Here is a 13,193-nt window from a genome sequence, read left to right on the forward strand (position 1 = left end):
TGAGGCACAGGTTTGGGAAAGGTGTTGACCAAAACAGAGGCTGTAATTTAGCAAGCATTTCTTTAGGCAGCAGTCACTTCCTAAGCAGGAAGTGTTAGTTTCTTTTTGCTGCCCGTTACAAGTCTGTGCAGCTACAAGTCCATGTGGCTGCCCAGTCTGACTACTGGATTCATGTAGCATGTGGTCATAGCACATAGCTGTACTGGCACAGCTAGGCAGCAGGGACAGCTATTTAAACTCCACTGCCAGAAGAGATGCTTGTTGCATTACACCCACAAGGACATTAAGGGTGCAGGCAGATGAAGCAGCTGATCCAGTGGCTCTTTGCTGTGAGAGGCAGTTGTTTCCTTGCTCTCAGCAAAGCACCTCCATAGCCACCTTTCCTCTGATGCTGGTCCTCCTCAGGTTCTTTTGTGAACCGATTCATGATGCCAAAGTTTAGTTAAATCCCCTCACCCAAGAATCAAGTCTAGTGCTAGCACAAGGCAGACAGGCATTGCACAGCCTGGGAGACCTGGGCCAGTGAGCTGCTGATCTTATCACAGCCTGTTCTGTCCAAGTGAGCTCTAAGGTGTGGTTTCCCATCTGGGCTTATTGTTTCCTGCACTCTCCTTAGGGAACAACTCTGAAGGCAGAGCTGTGAGGAAACAAATTGGGTTTTAAGTTGTTTAACAGATGAAAATAGGGAGATGAGCAGAAGTAGCTTTGCTTTCTTATCCTGTTTACCTATCCCTTGTACGTTTTAAATTGTTTTAAACTTCATTTATCTTTAAATGTATTGGGAGCTGGACCCATGAAATAGCATTTGTGGCCCTGCATTGCTCTGGAATTATCTTTAATATATACAACAGGTCTCTAGGAGCAGTGCATCCAATAAAAAGGGTTGCAGCTGTTAAGGAAGCCCAAGATTTCTGTCAGAGAGCAAGAAGCTATTCGAGTGGCAATTTAAAGTGGCTCTTGCCATCTTTTTCACACCAAACACACAGAAGCTGTTAAAGATCAGTATGTATGAAAGTGTTTTGTCCAACAGGCTAAAAGCTGGGCTGTAGGATCCTGGTTTTCTTGTCTAACTGGCTGTGGAGAACATCAAGGTTGCTTGAATACCTTTAGTCTCCAAGTGCAAACCCTGCCTTGTCCTAAATAGAAACAGCTACAGAGACAACAGTTGGCAGCTAGCTCACCAAAAATGTGTATCTTCTCCTCATCACAAAATGTAAAGATGAAGTTATTCATCATAAGAATAGAGAGCTATTACTTGTGTGACTAAGCAAAGCTTTTATCCACTTGGCCTCTTGTGATGAACATGTCACTGTCAGGCATTTGCAGTTACCCATTTCATATCCCACACCTTTCCTACTTCTGTAAAACCAAAGATTGCCCTCATGCTACCTGCTCTGCAGATTGGACTTGAAAATAATCAGCAATTCCCAGCAAGGGGAGGGGGGGAAGTAGCACACTCAAGCCCTCACTGATCTTGCCAAGCAGTTTGGAGCTACGGAAGTTTATGCCCTGCTGTGTACCTCAGTCCACTTCCTCGAGTCAGCAGCACAAGTTTGACTGTGACTGATGAAGACACCCCCTTCTCCTGTCTCAGCTTTTATGGCACTAGGGTGCAAGGTGTGCCTTTCACTGAGTAAGTTCAGTCAGCAACAGCTGCCCATACTCATCCAACCACTGACACCTTGCTCCAAATTCAGGCTGTTTCTTTGCAGTATGTATCCTGTGTTCCTCCTCGCCAGAATCTGTTTTGAGATCCATCTTGGGAAATTCCTCCAAACCTCTGTTTCTTCCTCACCAAGAGCTTCTATTTGAGCACAGAAAAAAAGTTGTGGCCTTTTCTCAACCACAACAAACATTTGGTATTCCCTTCCTCTAGTGTCTGGCAAAACTTGGTGTATGGTCTGTCTGCACAAGGTGACTGCACATGTGTTCATTTTGTCTTCAGGGAGCCCCTGTGTTGACTTTTGCATTCTCAGAGAACACAAAGTGGGATGCAGTGGTTCCTAGCCAGGCTGTGTTGCTCCTGAGCACTAGCCAGTTGAATAGTCCAAAGGTCATCTTTCAGTCTGATCCAGTGCTGTGACAAACTCTTACTGGATCTTGGGGCTAAAAGCTGTAAGCAGCAAGGCTGTCACTGGAAAGGAAGGTGGGGTGTTACATACAGGGAACAGGCAGCAGCAGATCTGCCAACTGGAGAGATGCTGGACCTGAGGAGTACTTAGGAGTTTGGTTTTGTCTGAGGGGAGGAGGATGGTCTAGAACATGGCAGGTACCACACAGAGGAAGATTCTTTTCTGTCTTCTTTGCCTCAGACTCTGGTACTGGGAAGCAGCTACCCCCTACTCTAGTACCAAAGTTGCATGAAATCTGAATGCTCAGGGTATTGTCTGAACTGTCAGCGGTACATGTCGTTAACTGTAGCAAAACTGCTGCTCTCTCTCAGGGGCCTGAGTCTGCAGTCACAAGAAGAACAAAAACTCTGCTCAAAGCTTGCTTTTGCAAGGAATTGCAGAACTGAGCCCCTGCTGTTTACATCTGAATTACTCAAGGTGGGTGGAGGAATCTAGAGAAGCTAGTCAAGCCCTCACCCTAGTGCAATGAGATTATTTATTAGCTTAACTAAGCAGCCTTTTTAGAGAGGAGTTCTACTCACAGCCCTGGCTTTTAATCTCCTCCTTCTTCATAATGTCTTTTAGCTGGTCACTAACAGGAACTGCCTAATAGAAGTGACTGGAGAAGCACAAATAATGGCTTTCAGTTCAAAACTTAGGTTTCATTCTCTTTGATGTTAATTTCTGATCCTGGTCAAGCATATGTGTAAAGCTGGCCCATGGGCAGTGCTCACTTGATTTTCTGAGTGTCAAATGTCTAATGCAGGAGGCTGGGGTTTGGAACCCAAGACAGAGTATCTTGAATGTCTATTTTAGTAATTAAAGCATTTTTAACAATATTCAAGAGAGTGTGGTGCAGTTTTCTTTCCTAGATCATCTTATTGCCTTGCATCTCTTTCTCATGGAGCCCTTAGACTTGCCAGTTCCACACCCCCACTATTCCAAATAAAGCACCAAGGGAAAGGGTGAAAGGAAGAGCAACTCCAGCTGCCACTGTGAGTGGTCTCCCTCTCATGAAAACTACCCCTTCTTTCTAAGTCTAGTGCTAAGAACCCAGGAGTGACACTACAGACCTAGAAATCACATCAGAGAAACCCAAGAATAACCAATCAGCAAAAGCTGCACCTGGCAAAATTCAGCCCTGTGCCAAAAAAGAGACAGCTGCTTCCACCTCAGTTTTGAAATCAGAGAGCCCAAATTAAAAGCACAATGTACATGGTTCTGTGGCTGAAGACGTGGTGCTACAGGAAGAGACTCCAACTCCTCTTGGGGAGAGCAGATAAAGCAGAACTTTTGCAGGAAGGAGTGGATGATGCAATATACAGCTCAACCCTTTGCTTTTATTGTTGAATTCTGTTATTTTAACTTAAGTGAGTCACAGTCCTTATAATGGCAATGCAGTCACTGGTGACTTGCTGTTCCAAGCTGACAAGAGATCACTTGCTGGCAAAAGCCATGATTTGCTCCTGAAAGAGAAGAAAAGGGTAAAGGATTTATAAGCTGGTATGAAGCACACATCCTAGAAAGCAGTTATAGTCTCCTTCCCCTTTATATATATTTGGGCAACAACTCTGGGTCAGCCATTCTAGCCAAGTGCAGAGCAGCCAGCCCTCTGTGCTGGGAAAGTAAAGATGCAGCATTCCTTTCCTTCTCAGGCAGCACAAAACAGAGGTGTTACCAACAGGTTCTCTACTCAGAGTAGAGGTCTTCATTTGATTTTCTGCTTTAAACAGAAAAAAACCACACTGAAGCAACAGCATGGTCCTTTTTTTCCCCTAGTGTAACCCAAGACAGACATCTTGCTAGTGGCAGCTGCTCTGCCTTAAGAATTTATTGCTCTTCAGCAGTGTTTTAACTGTGACCATAACATCAAGGAAAAAGGTCACCCCTGTTTAACAGGAAGAAGGTGACTTGAATTGGTGAAATAAAACACTCAAATGCAGACATGAGGAATCTAATTTAAATGTGCTTATGAGCTTTGAGAGCAGGTAGCTTAAGGAACCTCATGAAAATCCAGCAGAATTTAGGCAGACTGTGTTCAAGACTGAACCTCCTCACCACTGCCTTTCTCAGGTAACTTCCATTACAGAGACTTGGGCTTTCTACTTCTACACGAGGCAATACTACTTTATGGGGAGGGTAATGGAACACTGGAACAGGCTGCTCAGAGAGGCTGTGGAGGCTCCTCCTTCACTGAATAGAATAGAATTAACCAGGTTGGAAGAGACCTTTGAGAGCATGAAGTCCAACCTAGCAGCCAACACTATCTAATCAAGTAAACATGGCACCAAGCACCCCATCCAGTCTCTTCCTAAACACCTCCAGTGATGGTGACTCCACCACCTCCCTGGGCAGCACATTCCAATGGGCAATCACTTTCTGTGAAGAATTTCTTCCTAACATTCAGCCTAAACCTCCCCTGGTGCAGCTTGAGACTGTGTCCTCTTGTTCTGGTGCTGGTTGCCTGGGAGAAGAGACCAACCCCCACCTGGCTACAACTTCCCTTCAGGTAGTGGTAGAGAGCCAATAAGGTCTCCTCTGAGCCTCCTCTTCTCCAGGCTAAGCAACCCCAGCTCCCTCAGCCTCTCCTCACAGGGCTTGTGCTCCAAACCCCTCCCCAGCTTTGTTGCCCTTTTCTGGACACATTCCAGCAAGTCAACATCCTTCCTAAACTGAGGGGCCCAGAGACTTTTCAAAACCTCCCTGGGATGATCTTGCTTTGGCAGGGGGATGGGACTCGATTTCTGGATGTCCCTTCCAAGCCCTAACATTCTGTGATTCTGTCATGAGGGAGCAATTCCACAAGGCAAAACAGCACATAAACAGGTGACTTGTTTGAGCTGCACACCACAGCTGTCAAGGCACCTGATCTGATTCTTAGACATCAGGTGCTTTGCAGAGCTGGTTTTTCATAGTGCACTTCTGGAATGCAATTCAAGGTTCCACATTTTAATTCTGTAGCACAATAAAGATTTCTACTGATTTCTACCCTCTAATTACTGATAGAGTATGGACACTTGGATCCCTTCCTTCTGCTGTAGGAGAAAACACTTACTGCTGAGCTGTCAGTTGTTTAGGAACTCCTCAGGCTCCTTCAGGACACAAAAATCTCAGTTTGAACAAGTAACATTTTCTGAACAAAAAGGTTTTGTGTAAAACAAATCTCACAGCTTCTGTATGTTTCAATGAATAGTTCTGGACTCTTCCTACAGCTCTCACTGAAGTGAGATTCTTACCTTGACAGGAGGCAGGGCATTTGTGGCTTGCAATCCCCATGTCCTGAGCAACACCAAGGGAGTCAGCTTCGTGGAGTAAAGCCTCTTTAGCATATCAGTAGCAGCTATCAAGGAGACATTGTGCCTCTGTCGCTCTGTCTCGAACTTTAAGAGATGTTTTAAGGAGCCTAGAAGAGATGATTGAATGCTTTGGTTAGGACTGCCACAAACAACTGTGCCTCTTATCTCTCTAGCAGTCTCCACTGACAACTGAAAACACAGAAAGGGGGAAGTGGTATAAAGGCCTCCTTCCCTCAGTTAGTGCTCTATCTCACCCCCTTTTTAACTTCCATCCTGCAGAATTTACTTACTTTTAAGCAGCTTTGAGATTTGTAGCATGGGAGCTGCACTCAAGATTCTTTAACTGCTCCACAGCCAACTGGCAGCAAAACAGTTTTGCTTCAAAGACACTTTTGAAGCATGCTTAAACCTGCACAGAGGCAATGCTTGTTCTGGTGTTAGCAACAAAGGCCTGTCAGACTAATCAGCTTCCTGCCACTTCATTACCGTGGATCCTTACCCAGATCACTCCCGTTGAAGGATGCTGCACGGAGGTGATGAGCTAAACAGGCAATGTCACCAAAGCCCAGGTTCACACCTTGTCCTGCAAGTGGGTGGACTCTGTGAGCAGCATCCCTGGAGCAAGAGAAGACAGATATTGATATCCTTTCCTGAAGAAAGCCTTAAGGGCTGGCAAGCCCCAGAAGGGATCAGTACAGCATTCCTCATCTCTCTCCTGTAAGCACCACTTTACAGCAGCATACATGCTGCATGCACTACCTCCTTGCATGCTGTGCTCAACTACCTGACTGCCTCTGCAGCTGTAAGCAGCAAGACAAAGGGGAAATAACATAAAAGTAGGTGACCAGCCAAGGTCTTCCCTCAGAGGACAGTTCCACATGTGGAACAGGCCTTAATTTTCTTTCTAAGTGCCCTCAGCACAGCAGGAGCTGTGACTCTGGGACATTTCACAAACACATAGCCATCATGAATGCAAAGAAGTGGAATATCAGTGAACAGAAACAAAAATCAGGTTCTTTTATGACCAGACATACCTGCAAAGGGCAAAGCCATACATATTGATAAAGGAGTCTTAGGGAAATGAAGTTTGGGCATGAAATTAAGGTCATGCACTCTGAACAGGCACAGGGTACCTGAAACGCTATAGAGCATCCAAGTACTACTATCAACTACCAGTGTACTGCAGCTGTGGTAGAGAAAAAGACATGCAAGCTTAGAAAGTAAAAGGTGAGGCATTTCCTGTTCCTGTAAGCCCCCATACAAAAGCTTATGCCATCCCATCTGGAGCAACTTGTGTTCAAGAAAGGGGGGTTTAAAACTCAAGCTGGTACACGAAGAACGAGGCTGGGGGAAGAACAAGTCCCGCATGGGATACCAGACTGTGTCATGGGACCACACAAACCAGAAAAGAGAAATTCCCTCACAATTTACACAGCACACAAAAGAACTTTGTTGACACAAGAGCACAGGGTGAAAATTGAGGCTGGATATAAACCACATCAAAACAATAACTTGTGTGGAACTGTCCAGGGTGTTGGCTGGGAGTTGCTACTCTCACATCTTTCCTAAGCACAGGCCCCACTGGCTGGGAGTTGTTACATCATTCCTAAGCACAGGCCCCACTGGCTGGGAGTTGTTACATCATTCCTAAGCACAGGCCCCACTCTTTGGGACTTGCTACACTCACATCATTTCTGAGCGCACACCACACTGTTTGGGACTTGCTACACTCACATCATTTCTGAGCACACACCACACTCTTTGGGACTTGCTATACTCACATCATTTCTGAGCACACACCACACTCTTTGGGACTTGCTACACTCACATCATTTCTGAGCGCACACCACACTGTTTGGGACTTGCTACACTCACATCATTTCTGAGCACACACCACACTGTTTGGGACTTGCTACACTCACATCATTTCTGAGCACACACCACACTGTTTGGGACTTGCTATACTCACATCATTTCTGAGCACACACCACACTGTTTGGGACTTGCTACACTCACATCATTTCTGAGCACACACCACACTGTTTGGGACTTGCTATACTCACATCATTTCTGAGCACACACCACACTGTTTGGGACTTGCTATACTCACATCATTTCTGAGCACACACCACACTGTTTGGGACTTGCTACACTCACATCATTTCTGAGCACACACCACACTGTTTGGGACTTGCTATACTCACATCATTTCTGAGCACACACCACACTGTTTGGGACTTGCTACACTCACATCATTTCTGAGCACACACCACAGTTTGGGACTTGCTACACTCACATCATTTCTGAGCACACACCACACTGTTTGGGACTTGCTACACTCACATCATTTCTGAGCACACACCACAGTTTGGGACTTGCTACACTCACATCATTTCTGAGCACACACCACACTGTTTGGGACTTGCTATACTCACATCATTTCTGAGCACACACCACACTGTTTGGGACTTGCTACTCTCACATAATTTCTGAGCACACACCACACACTCACAAGATCACGGGATGTTAGGGGTTGGAAGGGACCTCTGAAGATCATGGAGTCCACCCCCATCACTCAAGGATCCGCTGCTGACCTTACCCGATGAGAGCCAGGCGGTGCTGGACGTACTCTGTTGCATGCCCCATTCCAAGAGGGAACATGGCTCGACTCTCTGGCTCTACTTCAGCAATGCTTGGGGGCAACTGTCGGACTGCAGTCCCTGAGGGCTTCAGGAGCGAAAGAGCTGAGCGGAACATGGCCCCAGCTGTATCAATGAAGTCGGAGTGGTTTACGTTGCTCCACTGAAAAAAACCACATCTTTAGATGGTAACCCAAACTACACGTACAGGAGAATCCAGCTGACAAAAAACCATCTGAGTATGCTGCAAATACTGAATTTTAGCCACTTGGACAAAACCATACAGTAGAACAAATAAGTTCTAGGGTGCATAAGCTTCCAGCTAAGATGAGCCTACCCTTCCCACCTTTTGGAAACTGAGGGCAGCTTATTTGTGACTTTTGAACAAAACTAATTCAGTCCCAAGGGGTTATCTTTTCTCTGCTATGTGCCTTTTCAGTATCATCCTCACCAGGGGAAGGAACTTGAGAATTCACCTCTCTCATTACTGTCTTTTAGACTGTTGGGTTCCACGGTGTTTTTCGTGATTACAGCACTCAGCCTCATACCTACCACAAGGCTGATACTCACAAAGGCAGAGTTGATGCTATCCACAAAACTTTCCTCATCGATAGCAAGAAGTTCTGATGCATGCTCATGAGATGTAGACCAGACCAGAGAGCTGGCAGTGTCAGACAGCTAGTTTAAGAGAACGTCAAGGGTAAGTATCAAGAGAAAAAGGAAGCAAAAAAAACCCAACAATGAGCAAAGATTTCCCCTCTGCCCTGTCCCACATCAGTCCCCCTGCACGTTATTCTTCCAGCCCAACTCGCTACAACAAAGTGAGAGAGCAGGAAAGGAAAACAAATGCAGTGACTGAAAAGTAAAGGGCAGGTGGACAGATTCTTAAGAGAACTAGCACAGAAAGGCACAGACAGAAAGCAAGCTACTAGATAAGAACAGGCTACAAAGGGTTTTAAGTAAACGAGAGAGGCCACGAATCGCCTTACCGGAAGAAGCGCAATTGGCCCCGTGGGAAGGAACCGCTGCCACGCTACATTATTGTCTGTGGCCTACAACGCAAAGAAGCAAGCGGACAGTTATTGACTGGTGGCCTGGATCACCTGTTTAAGCTGTTCTGCTGCTTATGGAGGAGTCAGTTAGCAGACTTTCACCTCAGACAAATGAAGGGTTGCCACTACAGCTGACTGGTCATACTGATGCTCAATGTTCTTAATTTCAGCTTCCTTCCGGACTACCGAGTTATGACCATCTGCACCAATCTGCAAAACAGGGATACAAGGCAACCTCTTCAGCAGCTCCCAAGAAAGGCAACATTCCAGTCTACAAACTTCAGCCTGCACATCCACATGTTTGGTTTATTCAGGAGGAAATAAAAGGTAAAAAAAAAAAGAAAAAAGGAAAAAATTGCCCCAAACCAGAAGAGTTGAACCCTTCTGCTCTTGTCCAGCTCAGCAGAGTCACCTTCATCCACAGTATCACAGTATAACTAAGGTTGGAAGAGGCCCCAAGGATCATCGAGTCCAACCCGTCTCCACAGACCTCATGACTAGACCATGGCACCAAGTGCCACGTCCAATCTCCTCTTGAACACCTCCAGGGACGGTGACTCCACCACCTCCCTGGGCAGCGCATTCCAATGACGAATGACTCGCTCAGTGAAGAACTTTCTCCTCACCTCGAGTCTAAACCTCCCCTGGCACAGCTTGGGACTGTGTCCGGCACAGAAAAGGCCACACACTGTGCCCCCCAGCAGCTCTCACAGAGTCAGCCACTCACCTCACTCAAGCCCTCCATGTGGGTGGAGGGGCACACAAGGATCAGAACCAAATCCAGCGGAAAGGACTTGGGTGAGCGATGATCCTTGACCAACAAGAAATAAGAAGTCTAGTTACCAGCAACTTGGTCTGAAGTCTGCGTCCGTCAGCTAACTCAATTTGGACCCAAGGGCTCGCGTCACAGCTGGGAGAGGGAAGGGGCCAGGTATAGCCCACTGCTCTGCTTCCATAGAAAACCTCCACCCGGTCTGATGGGAACACAGAGTACCACGGTCACAGCGTGACACAGACATGACAAAGGAAACATCCCTGTAACAGCAAAGGCCACACATGCCCTAATGGCGCCCAAAGAACTGACCCTTCCATTCCCAAGGCAGTCTGGAAGGACAGATCTGGCCAACCCTTTGTCATTGCACAGCCTACTCCAGCAAAAAAAAAATCTACATTTGGAGAGACTATGTTTTGAAGAGCTACATATGGAACTGCTTTCCTGCTGTGTAGCCTTCCAGAAGACAAGTTTCTCTCTCCCCACTCAAGAAGCTGCCTGTATCTCAAGAGTTACTTGCTGGATAAATTATCTTTTTCCCCCTCTCATAAAGTAGTGCACACCACAGAAAGCAAGTAACTGAGAGCTCTCCACAGTAAATGAAATATTAAAGAAGTTGTCCACTACCTGCTACTGCATCTAACTGTTTTGTGAGAGCAGACATAATGACATCATTCTCCACTATGTAACCCATGTCATCTAAGTCATCTTTCTCAAAAACGATCATGGCTTCTGAACAAGCATCCCACACCTACAAAGAAAAAATACATGACATGAAGCTACACCGTGAAGTACTCTTCCTCAGGGACCACGAATGGATACACCCATCTGAACAGGGAAAGAATGTGGCAATCTAAAAACACAGAACTACAAGACACATCCTGGACTAGCATCTGTTCTCAGCTGCTAAAGTACACTGTGTAATTCCTTTCACACAGTGAGCTAGCTTCACCTTAAAAACTAACTGGAAAGAAAAGTTGTTATCCTTACCTTCCTGTTACATCAAGAACATATAAAGCTACCCTACCCCTTTGCTGTGGGTTAACCCCAGCAGGCAGCTCAGCCCCACCAAGTCCCTCTCTCACTCCCCCTCAATGGGATGGAGGAGAGAGTTGGAAGGGTAAAAGTGAGAAAATTTGTGGATTGAGATAAAGTTGGTAAAGCAAAAGCTGCACCAAAGCAAAGCAAGGAATTAATTCCCTACTTTCCCCTCTCCAGGAAAGCAGGGCTCCATCACATGGAATGGTTACTTGGAAAGACAAATGCTGTAACTGTCCCCCTTTCCTCCTTCTTTCCCTCAGCTTTTATTGCTGAGCATGACATTGTATGTTATGAAATAATCCTTAAGTCAGTTGGGTTCAGCTGTCCTGGCTGCCCCCCCATCCTGGCTTCCTCTGCACCCCCACTCTACTGGTGCGGTGGTGTGAGGAGCAGTAAAGGCTTGGCTTGGTGTAAGCACTGCTCAGCACCAACAAAAACATCCCTGTGATATCAACCCTGTTTCCAGCACACATCCAAACCACACCATCATGTAAGTTAGTATGAATAAAATTAACTCTATCTCAGCCAAACCAAATACAAACCTGTGTCTTTATTCCTGTCATTCCTGACTAGTACCCATGCCTCCATGTCTACAGCTTCCTTTAGGGAGCAGCCTTTCATCCTGTAACATCAAGATTCTGAGGACAGCTATTTCTGAGCAGGCTGCCACTCCCCAGAAAAGTAACAGGAATCATTATAAGCATGATCTGCCCTTGAATAGAAGCACTCCTGAGAATTCAAAGTAGACAGACATATTTGCAGCCCTAAGTGAGGCACCTGCATTCGCCGGAATGGTTTCATTCTCAGGCTGCAGACATGATCCCAGGCCCCAAAACCTGAAAAAGAAGGAGGACACATATGCAGGGAGACAAGCTCACATGAGACACTGAGACCCCAACAAAACTGAAGCTCACTCCACACTCTCCTCCTCCCTCCCGGGCTATCAATGCCCAGACTCTGCTTACACCATCCCCAGGCAGGGTCAGGTCTGCCTCAATACTTCCACAGCTCCAGCATCCCACATTACTTCACTGTTAACACAAGCCAGTAGAAAAGAAATGAGAGCTTTCCATGAACACTGTGACTTAACAGTGAATTCCACTGAGGTATCACCAAGTAATAAAACAGTCACAGAAATGCATAGCCATCGTTGTTTAGAACATTTCATTCTTCTTAAGGAATCAAGGCTGAAATCTCCCTCTAAAACGAAAATGAGTCAGGAGTACAGAGCACTCAGTGCATGCTGCTTTTGTGAACAGAACATCCCTGATGCTACAGAGAGCAAGTTACAGCCTTTCACCAGCCTAACATCACAAATATTCATGAAACAAACCAGATACCAGAACACAGATCCCTGTGGAGAGGGACACGGATGCAAGAGGATACCAGAACATAAATCCAAGGGGAGCCTGATTTAATCACCACAGTGCAGCATACGCAATACTGAGAGACAAAGGCAAATAACTCTGAGCTTCAGATGATGGCAGCACATGCTCAGAGATTTTCTTTAAACAAAATAAAACCCGTTCAGATATACTGTCTGAAACACAAAGACATCATACTTACTGCTTAGGAGGGTTGCTGATCCAGGGGAGATGGAACTGACCCTGTTACTGTAACTGTCTGGCATGCAATCATATTCTTTCCTAGGACCAGCCTCCAGCAAAGCAATCTTCTTATCTTGGAAGTGGCTATCATGCCCTAAAATAAGCAAGTATATTTTTGGTAAGAACATTGTAACATCCTATTTCTGTATGCATTTTTGTAATAAAACAGACTAGACGCAAAGCTTAATAAGGAAAGGCATTTACAATACAAGTTTTGACCAGGCAGGTAAAATTTTGCATTTTAAAGCGGTACGACCATAAGCCTCTCACTGAGATAAGCAACACGTATCTTATGTATGTGTAAACCCGGCACCTGCGCCGCGGCCCGGCGCTGGCGAGGTCACAGCCTTACCCAGCACGGCGGCCATAGCGCTTCCGACCATACCCCCGCCCGACACCACCACATCGTAGAGCGGCGCAGCGGAGGCTACAGACCGGAGCGGACCCCGCCGGCCGGCCCACAGCCGCCCACCGAACGGAACCAGCAGCCGCCTGCCGCACGCCACCGCCATCAGAGCGGAAGTGACGGCCCGCCGCCCGCCTCCGAGCGGAAGTTGCTCCGGGAAACCAGGACAACGCAGCCCGCCTGGGGGCGGGCACTGCACGCCACACCTCCTCCCGAGGGCCAATGGGCGATGGGCAGGTGCTCTCCGTTTTGAAGTCTGATTGGATTCT

General features: G+C 46.5%; 1 protein-coding gene across 1 annotated transcript; it reads right to left on the minus strand.

Annotated features, from left to right (window-relative positions):
• Nucleotides 1-3,275: 3,275 nt before the first annotated feature.
• Nucleotides 3,276-13,030, minus strand: COQ6 (coenzyme Q6, monooxygenase). The gene is made up of 12 exons (XM_009909372.2): nt 12,871-13,030; nt 12,478-12,612; nt 11,689-11,747; nt 10,498-10,621; nt 9,942-10,072; nt 9,201-9,308; nt 9,036-9,098; nt 8,617-8,724; nt 8,007-8,209; nt 5,907-6,022; nt 5,348-5,514; nt 3,276-3,577 (listed from the first exon to the last, which is right to left on the minus strand). The coding sequence occupies exons 1-12, from the start codon at nt 13,028-13,030 to the stop codon at nt 3,548-3,550; spliced, it is 1,404 nt and encodes a 467-aa protein (XP_009907674.2). The 3' UTR covers nt 3,276-3,547.
• Nucleotides 13,031-13,193: the final 163 nt, after the last annotated feature.

The sequence above is a fragment of the Dryobates pubescens genome, chromosome 5 (assembly GCF_014839835.1).
Source record: "Dryobates pubescens isolate bDryPub1 chromosome 5, bDryPub1.pri, whole genome shotgun sequence".
Lineage (NCBI taxonomy): Eukaryota > Metazoa > Chordata > Aves > Piciformes > Picidae > Dryobates > Dryobates pubescens.

What these genes read in the sequence shown, in the direction of transcription:
- COQ6 (XM_009909372.2), bottom strand. Translation starts at nt 13,030, where the DNA reads ATGGCGGTGGCGTGCGGCAGGCGGCTGCTGGTTCCGTTCGGTGGGCGG. An exon ending in GGCCAATTGCGCTTCTTCCG is followed by an intron (nt 8,725 to 9,035) that starts GTAAGGCGATTC and finishes CTCTTAAACTAG; the next exon opens with CTGTCTGACACTGCCAGCTC. An exon ending in CTTCAACGGGAGTGATCTGG is followed by an intron (nt 5,515 to 5,906) that starts GTAAGGATCCAC and finishes CATCTCTTCTAG; the next exon opens with GCTCCTTAAAACATCTCTTA.